The sequence below is a fragment of the Peromyscus maniculatus genome, chromosome 1 (assembly GCF_049852395.1).
Source record: "Peromyscus maniculatus bairdii isolate BWxNUB_F1_BW_parent chromosome 1, HU_Pman_BW_mat_3.1, whole genome shotgun sequence".
NCBI classification, from domain to species: Eukaryota; Metazoa; Chordata; class Mammalia; order Rodentia; family Cricetidae; genus Peromyscus; species Peromyscus maniculatus.
Genome location: NC_134852.1, coordinates 189,875,967 through 189,890,037, shown reverse-complemented (window position 1 = coordinate 189,890,037; position 14,071 = coordinate 189,875,967). Strand labels below are relative to the sequence as shown.

The following is a 14,071-nucleotide window of genomic DNA, read 5'->3' as shown; positions in this document are numbered from 1 at the left end:
GCTCCGTCTTTCCTCGCGCCCCACCCCTGGTTATGTAGAGACCTATATTAGTGTAGTAGTGGCCAGAGCCTCAGCTGCACGCTGCAGGTAGCGTAGCAATGCGGAGGTGACCCTTAGTCACACTTACTCTGTAATAGAAGCTACCAGAGCGCCCGATGGGCTTTTAATAGTGGGGAGTCAGAGGACGGCAAATGCTCCAGCGAAAATCAAAACTGAGTGGGTCGTTAAGATCTATTTCAGGAACGAACAAAAATCCTATATCACGGCTGCTCTGGATAGATGGTGGCCCCTGCCTGATGCAAGTTCCCCGAGGTTAGTCGTATTGGACATAAACTATCAAACGTCAGGGGAAAAGGGAGAAGGAGACAAAGGCACTTGCTGGCGGATGAAGAAGCCTGGGGCAATGTCTCATTTAGTGGCAGAGCTGTTGAACCCAAGTGCTCCCAGATAGTGGTAGCTGCTTGAGCAAAGGAATCCATGTAGAAAAAGTCTTGCTTAACAACCTGTATCTAGGACACCATGTAAACCAGTTTGTCATGATCAAAGCAACGATGGAAGATTAATCAGAAAAGAATTCAAACCTACCCTGGGGGACAACTATTTTCTGGTTTCCATTAATCCAGGAGCTTTGAGCTTCCCTCTAAGTCAGGCAGGCTTTACACTAGCCAGCTGCCAGACTCACTCCCTTCCCTGGGCCTCGACTACCACAAGCCTTCCTCCTTTCTCCTCCCGAGGAAATTCTGGGAGATGGAATTGGGTAGTAGTTAAGAACATGAGCTCTGAAGACAAGTGTCCCAAACAACATTCCTTGATTGATATCACTTCACAGCTTGTGACACTAGGCAAAACCTAATCCTTTTCTATCTCAGTTTCCCCTACTATAAATACTAATAACAGCAGTATCTACGTTATACTGCAATCCTATATTATATTAATTACTGTTATTTCTGTAACAAATTCTCACAAAAGCCAGAGCTTAAAATGACTCAAGTGTATTCTCTTAGAATTCTCACTGAGTTATAATCAAGGTGCCAGCACACCTGCGTTTCATTCCAGACCCTAGGAAAGAATTAGTTTCTTTGCTTTTCCAGCTTCTAAATGTTATTACATCCTTTGCTTGTGGCTTTCTCACTGTGCGGCTCTGGTAGACTGGAACTCACTACACAGACCAGGCTGGCTTTGAACTCACAGATATCTGACTGCCTCTGCCTCACAAGTGCTGGGATTAAAAGCATGAGCCACCATTTCCAGCCTTTTTTTTTTTTTAAGATTTATTTATTTTATGTGTACTATTGTTTTGCCTATATGTGTGTCTGCATACCACATACAGTGCTCACTGAGGCCAGAAGAGAGTCTCAGGTCCTCTGCCACTGGAATCACAGACAGTTGATACCCACCCTGTGAGGGCTAAGAACCAAAGCCAGGTCCTCTGGTAGACCTGCACGTGCTCTCGACCCCTCAGCCATCTCTCCAGCCAAGTTTCATTTATTTTGCACACCTGAGTCCCTGGAACTTCAGTGCATGCTGGCTTGGAAAACCAGAGAATCTGCTGCATCTGATAGCGCATTCCACCAGGAAACAAGCCCCATTGCAAGTCAAAGGGACGCCGCCAAAGTCACCCCTCTTCCCACTGTCTTGATGGTACAAGAAAACCCCCTTTTCTGGGAAATCCCACCTCTTTGTCCTTCCAAATATGAATGACAAAAAAAAAAAATCTCTTCTCAGAATGACCAGCATTGTCACACTGTGTTAAGATCCCAGAGTTCAGATAACTTTTTTTTTTTCAACTAATAGTTTCTCATAGGAATTCTAAACATAGCAGAGAAAGCTGAGGGATTTTTTTTCTCTTTAAAACCAAACAATTTGGCTGGGCAGTGGTGGCCCACACCTTTAATCCCAGCATTTGGGAGGCAAAGGCAGGTGAATCTCTGTGAGTTCGAGGCTAGCCTGGTCTACAGAGTGAGTTCCAGGACAGGCTCCAAAGCTACACAGAGAAAAACCCTGTCTAAAAAAAAAAAAAAACTGAAGTTCTGAAGTAATTGGAAAATTTAGGATGAGTTAGAAAGAAACTGGTCCAAACAGGTCTAAGCAAAGAGCAGAAGGTAGCTGCCCTGTGATTGGTACCAATTAGAAATTTAAACTGTGAAATTATTTGCTTTTTGTTTTGTTTTGTGTTTGTTTGTTTTTCGAGACAGGATTTCTCTGTGGAGCTATGGCTGTCTTGGAACTCATTCTTTAGACCATGCTGGCCTTGAACTCAGAGACCTGTCTGTCTCTGCCTCTCGGGTGCTGGGATTGGAGACGTGTGCCACCACTGCCTGGCTTAAACTATAAAATTATTAGTAGTTTCTACAAGTTGCTTTTTGTGTGTTGACATTAAATGTACCATAATGCTGTTGCATTTAGTCGTCTTGATAGAAACTTGTGGCCCAGTGTAGAAGGTCAACAGAATTCTCTGATGCCCGTGTCTGTCAAGAGCTCCAAGGTGAGACAGTCCTTGTGGACTTCTGTCAGAGGATACAACTCTCATGGCTATTCATACACAGGGGTCTTTATTAAAAATAAATTAGACTTTCCTCTGCTGACTGCTTCTCCAGCTACTGAGGCCCCCCTGTCTGGCATTAGCACACCCTACTTTCGGGTTCCACTCTTGAGAAGGGAAAAGAAACCTGAAAACCAAATCACAAAAGAATGAGGACAACTTTTCTCTTTCCTACAAGAAGTAAAAGTCTTCTTCCTACTACAGCAAATTACAGAGCGTCTTGGCTCCGAAAGTGAGCGTGACGTGACTAGAATGCATTGCTCCGTGGAGTAAAGCCGGGTTACGAAGGCGAGGAGAACCGGCGTGTTGGACAGGCCAGCTTCCTGTCAGCAGGTGTCTCCTGCTGAGGTATTCCTCTCCTAAGCATTGCCTACACAGACCTTTTCCCTTCGCTCTGAAATCTTGACACCATCTGTCCAAACCCGGTTCCAAATGCTCCCCTTGGGAAGCCAGGGCTGCCTGAAGATGCCTCTCACTGGGCCCCGTTCAGCCCCTGCTCGGGAAGTTGCCTCACTACGTTAGCGTTACACATTCTTCTACACAATTCAGGACAAGAGGAAGTCAGTCCACTCACCACTTCTCCTTCGAGAAGGAGCAGCCTCTGTTGGGCCCTCTCTGTGGCCTCTGACAGTTCTGTTCCTACCCAACGGGGTGTTTTTGTTTTTTATTTTTGCTAAAAATTTAAAACTAAATGTGTTTATAACTCAATTTCCTGTCTTTGATTTTGTGTTGGTTGTTTGGTTGGCCGGTCAGTTGGCTGGCTGGTTCTTTGTGGGGTTTTTGTTGTTGTTGTTGTTAAATTAAGGGCCTTGAGCCTGCTAGGCAAGTGTCAGACTCTTGACAGTACAACAGAATTTGCATGCTGAAAATGGAGGTCATGGGAAAGCCCCCCACCCCCACCCCCCAGGAGAGGACAGGTAACTTGTCTCAAAGCTAAGCTTGTCTATCCATTTCCTCAACTCAGCTTCACTCTTTCTGTAAGTTCTAAGACTGCCCAGGGAAAGCTGGGGAAAAGTTAGGAAGTTTAGGTTTTATTTTCTCTCTGGTTTAGCCAGACTGTAATAAACCCAGTTTCTTTTACTGATTGTGGTCTCTCCTGGTTCTGGTGTGTGTGTGTGTGTGTGTGTGTGTGTGTGTGGAGAGAGAGAGAGAGAGAGAGAGAGAGAGAGAGAGAGAGAGAGAGAGAGAGTTAGTTTATGTGTGGGTGAGAGAGAGTGTATGTGTATGTATATGAGAAAGTGTGTGTGTGTGTGTGTGTGTGTGTGTGTGTGTGTGTGTGTATGTGGAGAGTTTGTGTGTTGTGTGTGTTGTGTGTGAGAGTGTGTGTGTTCATGTGAGTGTAGCTGCACATGTGTGAAAGTCATAGGACAACCTGGGGTGTGGTCCTCACCTTCCACCTTGTTTTGAGACAGAGTCTCTGTCTTTCACTATTGTATGCACCAGGTCAGCTGGCCTGTGAGCTCCTGGGGTGTCTCACAATGGGACCACTGAGATTACAGAGCCACACCACGGGGGCCCAGCTCTACATCGGTTCGGGAGATGTGAAGTGAGATCCTTCAGCCTGCCCAGTAGACCCTTTACTCCAGCTCTCTTCCCAGATCAGCTCCAGGGTCTTTATCGTTTTTTTTTTTTCCGCCCAGCACTGGAGAGCAAACCGAGGACCTCCCAGGGCTATCATCTTCTCCTGTGTGTAATGAAGCTGAGAGGCTGGTTACAGCCACCGACTGAAGTTGTCTGGCAACGCTACCACTGAGCTACATCCTCAGCCCACTGTCTTATCTGCACATTTTAATCACAGGGAAGTAGAACGAACACAAGAAAAGCGAGGGGAGCCTGTCTCAGGGGTGAATGGTTTCGTCAGTCTGCTCTGAGGAGGGGGATGCAGATGGGAGGGCACACGGGCCGATTTCACATACCGAGTTGTTTGAGCAATGGATAGTAACTGCCAGAGAGCCACCCAAAAATCTCTCCTCAGGGAGGGGAAAGATAAGCAAGAAGATATACCAGGAAGACGGTCACAGTGGGATTTCATTCTTCGTCCAGCATGAAATTAACCAGCAAAGTACAGATTTAACTTGGAAAACCTGTAGTCATTAAAAACTACACTGTGGTGCATGCCTTTAATCCCAGCACTCAGGAGGCAGAGCCAGGTGGATCTCTGTGAGTTCGAGGCCAGCCTGGTCTACAACGGGAGATCCAGGACAGGTACCAAAACTACACAGAGAAACCTTGTCTCAAAAAACAAAAAACAAAACAAAACAAAAAAAGAATAAAAATAAAGTTACACTTTAACCACTTGTCTCTGGCTTGAGAAAGGCTCTTAAAGACATTGCCTTTAGGAGGAGACTTCAGGAAGCAGGTGACCTAGTTGAGCACTTTAACTGCTTGGGGTCAAATTCCAAGTCACCTCTTACTAGATGTTAGACTTCATGGACTTCTTAACTTGTCTAAGCCTGGATTTCTTCAAGTGGGGATTAGGCACAATAAGAGTCCCTCGTGTATCAAACTGTGTGTGTATTAGAGATAATATATGTATAATGTTTAGCTTAGAGCTCTATCAACACTGGCACTGGAGACTAAAATTACCAGACATTTGTCAGTAAGCTGTATAGGACAACAATTTTAACATCCTCTTTGATTAAAAATAAAAAGCAAGCCATAATTGTTCTTTTTTTCTAACCACTGCTACAATAACATGGCTGTGCATCAGGGCTCCCAGATCATGTGCCTTGTTATTTCTAAAAGCAGTCAGTGGAAACCCTGTAAAATCTATTTCCTGTTGTAGAAGAGGAAAACGGAATATATGTGTCTTAGCCTCACAGTTCCAGAACCACTTCAGCAGGCCCTTTGGATCTAGTATTAGGAAGGCACACATCCCTTCCTGCCCATGGGGTCAGTGCCTATCCCTGAGGCACATACCATGGTGGTAAACAAACCAAGGCATCTAGCCCCACTTCTGGACAATGCTCCTAAAGCAGACCCAGGACGGCACTCACTGCCCAGGCAGGGTCTTGCATGTACTCACATTTGTTACGTGGGTGATTCAGATGCAGGTATGTCCAGGAAGCTGAATGCTGTAAAAACCTGTTCCATGAGAGTAGGTGGATTCCTACTGAAAACCCCTTCCTGCAGTGGAGAACCCTTTAATAGACTCATGATCTTTATGTTCATTCAGTTGTGTCTTAAAGTTATGTGATTATAGAACTGTAACAAAACCCTAATAAATTAAGTGTTCCAACTGGCTTCTAGATGATTCCAGAAAGCCAGTCCCAAGGGTGAGCCTCCAGCTTCCACTTTCTTAGTGCAGTGACCCCAAGTGACCATGCCTTGTAAGTGCATGAGAATAAACAAGGCGCGGGGACAGGGTGGATCCCTGCGGCAAACCCCGGCAGGAACCCGCAGTCCCATTAAACTCAGGATCCCACTGTGGAGAACAATAGAAGGAAGTTCGGTATTGCAGCCAAATAAAATCAGGTTTTCGTGAAATATGGGCCAGTTCTCAAAGGAGTTCGAAAGTAATCAGCCCCAAGTTTGGTTCATTCATCAACTGTTTGTACTGCATGGGTTTTGTTGTTATTGTTGTGTTTTCTGCGCTGCTGGGCAAGCGCTTGACCACTGAGCCATATCCCAAGCCTACAGCAAGGGCTGGCTGGCTACACAGCTCCCTCCAGTCAAGGACCCCAGACTGCCAAGGTACGATATAAGCTTACTGTCATCATCCAGTCCTCTCTCTCTGGCTCCCTCCTCTCCCTCCCTCCCTGCCTTTCTCTCTCCCTCTCTCTATTTCTCTCTCCCCCCCCCCTCCCTTCCTTTAAAAAAAGTTACATGTGTAGGTGTTTTGCCTGAATATATGTCTGTTCACCAAGTGTGTGACTGATACCCAAAGAGGCCAGAAGGGGGCATTGGATCCCCTGGAACTGAACTTACAGATGGTTGGGAATGACAATGACCAGTCAGCACTGGTCATTGAACCTGGGGCCTCGGTAAGAGCAGCCAATGCTCTTAACCACCGAGCCGTCTTTCCAAGCCCCTTCCTTCTTTCCCTCTGAATGCTTATTACTTCCTTCCTTATTTATTACAGTTCAGTTCTATGTATTGAGCCCAGGGGCACACATGCAAGTACTTGACCACTGAGCTATACTTAGGGCTTCTTTGTTTAAGAAAGAAGGTCTCATTTTTCCTTGGTTGGCCTCAAACTTATTATATAGCAGAGCACATGGGTTGCAAGCATCCCTCACCACATCCAGTCTTACCCAGTGCTGGAACAGAGGGCAGAGCTTCCTGTATCCTGAGCAAGCTCTACCAAACATGGCATTTTTTTCTGAACGCTTTTCCTGAATTCCATCTTACACCCACAAAATGTGGTACAATATACAACTCTGATTAAAGAATAAACAAGATCATAATATTACCCTCAGTATTAAGTATTAGTGAATATGATTTTTTAAAGGGACACCTCTCTCCCCTGAATGTTATACAGTCCAAATAAAATTTTCATTACTGCAAGCCTTTTTGAGTGCCTCTTTATGTGTATGAGTGTTTGGTCTACATGTATGTCTGTGTACCATGTACATGCTTGATACCCATAGAGGCCAGAAGAGGGCATTGGATCCTGTGGAACTAGACTTACAGAAGATGATGTGGATGCTGGGAATCAAACCTGGGTCCTTTGGAAGAACAACCAGTGCTCTTAACCTCTGAGCCATTCCTTTTAAAACAGCAACTTGGGAGCTGAAAGGAGAGCTCAGTGGTTAAGAGCACTTGCTGCTCTTCCAGAAGAACTGAGACCAGTTACCAGCACCCAGCTCGGGCAGCTCACAAACAGCCTGGAACTCCAGCTCTCAGGTATCTGATATCTTTCTTTGACCTCTATGGGTACCCACACTCATGTAGTACACACAGATACACACATCTACACATAAATAAAAATAAATTTTAAAAAAAGAAAATACAAACTTCAGAAACACAAGGAAGTCAAATATATCTGTGTCTTTCTGAGTCTGATAATGAGCTATTTAAAGAGATTTTTTTTTTTTTTTTTTTTTTTTTTTTGGTTTTTCGAGACAGGGTTTCTCTGTGTGGCTTTGCGCCTTTCCTGGAACTCACTTGGTAGCCCAGGCTGGCCTCGAACTCACAGAGATCCGCCTGGCTCTGCCTCCCGAGTGCTGGGATTAAAGGCGTGCGCCACCAACGCCCGGCTTAAAGAGATTTTTATGAGGCTCTATGGTCAATTCAGAATATCAAGATGCTGACATTCACATTGCCCTGTCTTGGGACTAAAAACTTCTTTTTCTTTTATTTTTACTTATTTATTTATTTGGTTTTTTGAGACAGAGTTTCTCTGTGTTGCATTATGCCCTTCCTGGAACTCACTCTGTAGCCCAGGCCGGCCTTGAACTCACAGAGATCGCCTGCCTCTGCCTCCCAGTGCTGGGATTAAAGACGTGTGCCACCACCACTTGGCATGACTAAAATTTATTAAGAACTACAAAATTCTTTTTAAAATTTCTCATTGCTTGCAGCTAGAGATGACTCAGAGGTTAAGAGCACCTGTTCTTGCTGAGGCCCAGGATTCCATTCCAGCACCCACATAGCAGCTCACAACTAATGTCCATAACTCCAGTTCCAGGGGAATCTGATGCCCTCTTCTGACCTCTGCAGGCACCAGCAGTGTTCATGGTGTACAGACATACATGCAAACAAAACATTCATACACATAAAAAATAAAATAAATAAACTCTAAAAAACATTTTTAAAAAACTTTCATGACTTAATACTTCCCAACTACTCAGAGTTTGAAGATGTTGTGGGGGCTTGCTTATTGTGACTCTAAATTACATATTAAAAATAAAGTGTGTGTGTGACACAGATGTATATGTTAGAATATATGCCTGAGATGTAAGCAATGGTTGTGATGCCTAACGTTTGCCAAGCAAGCTTTGTGCTAAGATCCATAGTCAATGACCCCTTGCAGCAGGCTGCATTGTATTTTCCATCTCATAGTTCCAGAAACTAAAGCCACAATCATACAAGCGAGGAGTGTATGTGGTCCACATTAAAATCTAAATCAACATACTTAATAGAATGAAATGAAGTAGGAATCTTACATTTCTGAAAACACAAGCAGCAAGAGCATTCTGAAGTTGAACTTAGTTAACTTTTTAATGTTGAGTTTGAGGATATATTTAATTTGAAGCTTCAAAAAAAAACCTCTTTTTTCCTTCTGTGAAATCATATTTGTTATCTTTATTCCTAAAAACATTCAAGTCAAAGAAATATGATATCCTGTTTGCTCTCAAACTGGTAAAACTTCACGCTCAGCTTTTGGAAATGTGCCCACGGGAGTCCGTGAATACAAGTGTGAAACAATCATGTTATCACAAAACAATTACAAAAATGTCTTCTGGTACGTCATCCCGTACAATTCCCTTTTCCTCCTATTTTGTCCCAGCCTTCTGCAGGCCTCCCTTTGGTGGCTGTGCCCCACCTCCACCCCTCCGCCTCCCACGGACTTTGCAGCGCCCACAGTCTGTCCTGACTTTCTTATCGGGGAGACTCTGTTCCAGCGACAAACGTAGGTTGACTTCTGAACCAAATCGGTTCAGACCTATTTTCAGGGCCTGCACTAAAGAGCTGAGACCACACCTGCAAGACCTCAGGAGATTTAAGGAACCCCAGGCAACATCCGGCCACGCAGGGCGTGTCTAGGGGTTGAGGCCTAGTGTCAGGAAGTTCTGGTGTGAATATGGTAAATAGATGTGCAAACACTGCGATTGCCCTCTCCTAAAACGGTTGCTGCCGTCACTAGTCCGTTAGGATTCCCCCCAAGGTGATTCAGGCAACCGTTGGCACAAATGATATATACTAGTTGAAATCTATTGACCTTCCTTGCTCGAGGAGGTGATGAAGGCCTAGAAAAACAGGTACTAAGGACAGCCATTGGGCCTCCTGTGGGCAGGGGGTCATGTCCCCTAGAGGGAGGAGCTGGCAGGAAACCAGGTGGGTCTAAGCCAAATAGAGGAACAGGAGTAAAAATCAAGGCACCTGAACACAATGAAAACATCCTGTGGATATAAGTAAGGGTGTGGTGCTGCAGAGTGCAAAAAGTGTGCCCACCACAAAACCAGTTCGAGGCCCCACCGGTGGTGAGCTGCACTCTGCCAGTATTACTACTGCCCACGAGGAGATGCTCAGTATGGAAGCTGTGTTAGGACCATGCCTGCGTGGCAGCGGCTTTTCCTTTTCTCTCCAGTCACCATCCCCGTGGATGTTGTAGCTTGGGTTCTGATGCAGTGATAAAATGCCTTGGCCAAAAACACACCCCTGGGAGGAAGGGACTCCCTTAGCTTACAATTCCAAGCTACAGTGGATCATATTGGATAGAGTGGCAGGAGCTTGAAGCGGCTAGCCAAGCCCACAGGCAAGAGGCAAGAGAAATGATGTATGAATGCCGAGAGCTCAGCCAGCTTTCTTCATTCTGATAGAGTCCAGGGCCCCGAACCAGGGGATGGAACCACATGCTTTAAGGCTGGGTACATTCTGCATCGGTTAAGGCAGTCGAGACAGTCGTCCACAGACAGACAGCGCACGCTCATCTAGCTCGCCCCTTTACTGAGCCTCCCTTCCCGGGTGACTCTCCATTCCGTCAAGTTGACGGAATGACAACTAACGGCCACAGTGGCTAACACTAGATTCTGCTTTCCCACCCTGGAAGGTTATTGTCCAACGCAATTTGTACAGCTTTCATGGTTGTTTCATAGATAATTAAAATCCTGGGATAGCATACATAGTGTCTCAGCTCCCAAACTCTCTCTCTCCGTCCAACACTACAGCAGCCAAGGGTACCATATTTCACGCACAGAATGAAAATTAACACAGGGCCTCAGGACTGTGTGGTTCTTGGCTATTCCTCCAAGAAAGGAAGCCAAGATGCTGGCCCGGGGGGGGGGGGGGGGGGGGGGGGCTATTGAGGGCAGCAGGAAGGGGAGTAGCTTGCTCTGGGAACAGCTTGAAATCAAGAAGTGAGAGGAATACAGGCTTAGCAGGGCGCAAGGGACCCCGGGTCATCTGTGGTTCCCGCCTGCGTGTTTCCTGCTCTCAAGGACCCACTCATGACTCCAGATAGACCAGGCTCATCCTCCCCTGTGATGAGGTGGGAGAAGCAAATGTGCCAGGAATGTTCGCTTGCTTTGCGAAGAAGAGCAACTGAGTCATCCTTAAGCGACATTCATCATGTGAGCTCCAAGCCACTGAGGTCTCAAATCCCACCTGGCCCCTGATCGTTACACTGCTCTCCACCAGGGCACCTCAAATTCCTGCCTGAAAAAATGGAGTAGGCAGGGAGAGGACGGTGATAGAGTTCAGGATGTTGGCTGAGAGTGCTTTCTCTGCCCCATGGTAGGGAAAGTGAATAGGACTCTCGGGTACTCCCCTGCCTCAATTCCCATGCACAGGGATTTCCCTGGGAAGGTGTCATGGATTCCTAGCCCGATCATCTCAGTGTCCTAACCCTTCAGAACTCACAGAAAGACCTTTTTGTGTCTTCGAGGCAGTCTACTTCTGTAAATCCTTCCTCTCTGCCTTTAGAGCTTGTCATTTGAAAACAGTTTTGCCTGCCTCTCTTGTGTGTTTGATTTTTTTTTTCATTTGTTTTGAGTTTTCGGGTGTTTTTTATTGTTATTATTTCTAGGTGTTTTTTGTTTGTTTGCTGTTTTTTTTTCTTTTTGTTTTTTTGAGACAGGGTCTCACTATGTAGCTCAGACTGACCTGGAACTTGTGACCCTCTAGGCTTAGCCCCCTGAGTGCTGGAGTTATAGGCATCTGCCACCACGGTGAGACTTGCTTCCTCCTTTCATTGAAATAATGACATTTTCTCTTGACTGCCTACTTTCTTTTGTCTCACAAGGTTGATCACAGTCTGGAGATTTGGCCCAGGACTGTGATACTAGAGAGGAAGTGAACAGGACCAGGGGTTGGAGGTCAAGGACTCTGAGCAGCATTGACAGCAGAGATCACGGTAATTGAATATGTTCAGGGGCCTTGGCTCTGTCTTGTTTCACGTTAGCCTTCTAAACCAGCCACCGAGCAAAGGCACACATTTCAGCAGGCACTGGCTGGTACAGTCCACAGTATGACTCACACGGAGAAAGTCCTTTTGCATCTACAACTATATGCTGCCAATCCAAGAACCAGGCAGGAAGACCCAATAATTTTCTCTTTAAAGAGATTCAAACTATGTAGTGCAAAATAAAATGTAAACATACAGCAGAAATGTATGCAAGCTTAAGTAGTAGATTTTCTGAGAATAAAGAACAGACATTAAAAACATTCTCTCATTTACTCTATAAACATTAGTCAACAAACATTTATTGACTGTCTGTCACATGCGGCAATCTGCATCTTGTTCCCACACTGATAAGTGTCATATACAGGCAGACAGTCAGAGATGATAAAATGTTTAAGGCTACCCTTTTAACACAGAGACACAGGGTTTTTCATTTTAATCCCAGGCTTGGACTGTGCAAGTGACTGCCCACATTACCAAAGAGGCTATTTTTAGGTCTCACATGGAAATAAAAAGCATTTAGCTAAGAGGCCACTCAAGAGAACAATACAAATAAGGTTTCTACTGTGCTGTTCTGTGACTCAGACCCACCGAAATGTAAACCGGTTCTGACGATAGGTCTAATTTTTCTTGTCCTTTTTTCACTGAGATATTTTAGAGAAAACAATTGAATGGAAATGGAGTATCTATTAGGAGATGGTATTGGGTCCCTTTTGATCACTTAAAAGTCTTACATTTTCAGTTTGATGGATGTGGGTTAGGGAACGAACACACTACAAAGAAAAGGTAGATTAATTCTTACACTATCTCAAAGGATATGAAAACTTTGATATTAAACATGTAGAGAGCTATGATTGTTTTTCAAAAGTATTTTTATTCTGTTATTTTTTTAAAAAAGTATACAAGAAGTTGAGTGTAGTGGCGACACATGTTTAATCCCAGCACTCGGGAGGCAGAGGCAGGTGGATCTTTGTGAGTTAGAGGCCAGCCTAAAATACAAAGCGAGTTCCAGGACAGCCAGGGCTATTACACAGAGAAACCCTGTCTCAAAAACTCAAAACAAAAAGAAAGAGGGGGCGGAGTATGCAATGAAGGTTTACGCAGACCATTTTAGAGACACTAATAGAATGTAAAGCCGAGTCGTGCCCGTTTGTAATCCTAGGAATCAGGAGGCTGAGGCAGAAGGATCGCTGTGAGTTTGAGGCCAGCTTAGGCTACAGAGTGAGACTGTCTCAGGATACTAAAAAAAACAAAACGGAAAAGAAAGAAGGGAAGTTAAAATAAATAAACTTCAAAATATAAAGGCATCCTACCTTAAAGTAGCTTCAATGGGCAGCTCAAAGGACTGTATCTCAGCCAGGACATTCTCATAGGCTTGCTCTGGGTCTTCTTCCAACATGATCCCGCATGCCCCTGATTTTCCAGCTGTAGACATTCGATTTTATGTGGGAATGATTGTAATTTATACAATAAATGGTGTTTCCTCTCCAATTGCCGTGAGCCCTGTCTGGTCACACCCAGAGAAGCAGCAAAAAGCAAGCTCACTGTCCTCATGCTATCAATGTCCTTGCTTCCAAGAATGTTGCACAGCTGTTACTGTCTCGCCTCTACTTACAACATTTTACTTATTATTAACCTTGACACAGTTCAGAAAGCTCCTGCCTACTGCCTGCTCTCTGCATTCACTTGTTTCTCACAGACAGTGACTCTGAGATGGAATCAGAGCCATGACCCTGTAAAATTAATTATATCCACTTGATTTGCTGTGGCATCTTTTTCAATATTACATTTATGTTAACCTATGTTCTTAGCTAGTCATGAAAACTCTGCCCTTGCTGATGAACCCCAGGAGGCAGCGTGTCTAGGAAGAAGGTGATGTCCCAGGGAATGTGATTTTGAGGTATCTGGGGCAGTTCCTCGGTCCTTCTCTATTCTACTTTCTGCATGCTAGTTGTCTCCCTTCTGGAAGTATCGCTCTCTCCCCTCATGTTCCAGTGCAGATGCTCCTAGAGATGCCTAGGTTTTAATCCTGCTCCTACGCTTACTCCCCACTGGGGTGAGTGGGCTGGATCCTCTCTGCAGAATTAGTTTCAAGAAGAAGAAGAAAGAACATGAAGGTGCCAAGATTTTTAGGAGGCTGGTTGCCACAGAGAGGGGGATAGAGAGCTGGAACTGGATATTCAAAAATGCCCACGGAAAGTGTAAGCAACGTGGATTTGAAGGAATAAACAGACCTTTACACTTGATCTCCCCCAACTGTGGGCTTCTCCTCTGCCTTGTAGAAGGTGGGCATGTAAAGAAATCGAGAGCGGCATTCTTCCATATGAAGCTGTTAGTTTTAAGTTTTGTCATATTTTAATTGCTCTGAAAAATTGAAGTTCTCTCTCATAAAAAAATAATAATTGTTATCCTGGTTAGTTTTATGTCAACTTGACACAAGCTAGAGTCATTTGGGAAGAGGGACT

At 44.8% G+C, this 14,071-nt stretch overlaps 1 protein-coding gene across 2 annotated transcripts in view; it reads right to left on the bottom strand.

Moving 5' to 3' along the window:
• Positions 1–13,180, bottom strand: part of Exoc6 (exocyst complex component 6) — a 159,706-nt gene extending 146,526 nt beyond the window's left edge. Inside the window, exon 1 of one of the 2 annotated variants that reach the window (XM_006976641.4) lies at positions 12,920–13,180. In XM_006976641.4, the coding sequence (XP_006976703.1) occupies positions 12,920–13,041 (122 nt within the window). In that variant the 5' untranslated portion in view covers positions 13,042–13,180. The remainder of the gene's footprint in view (positions 1–12,919) is intronic. The other variant, XM_076562946.1, reaches the window with a different exon arrangement.
• Positions 13,181–14,071: the final 891 nt, after the last annotated feature.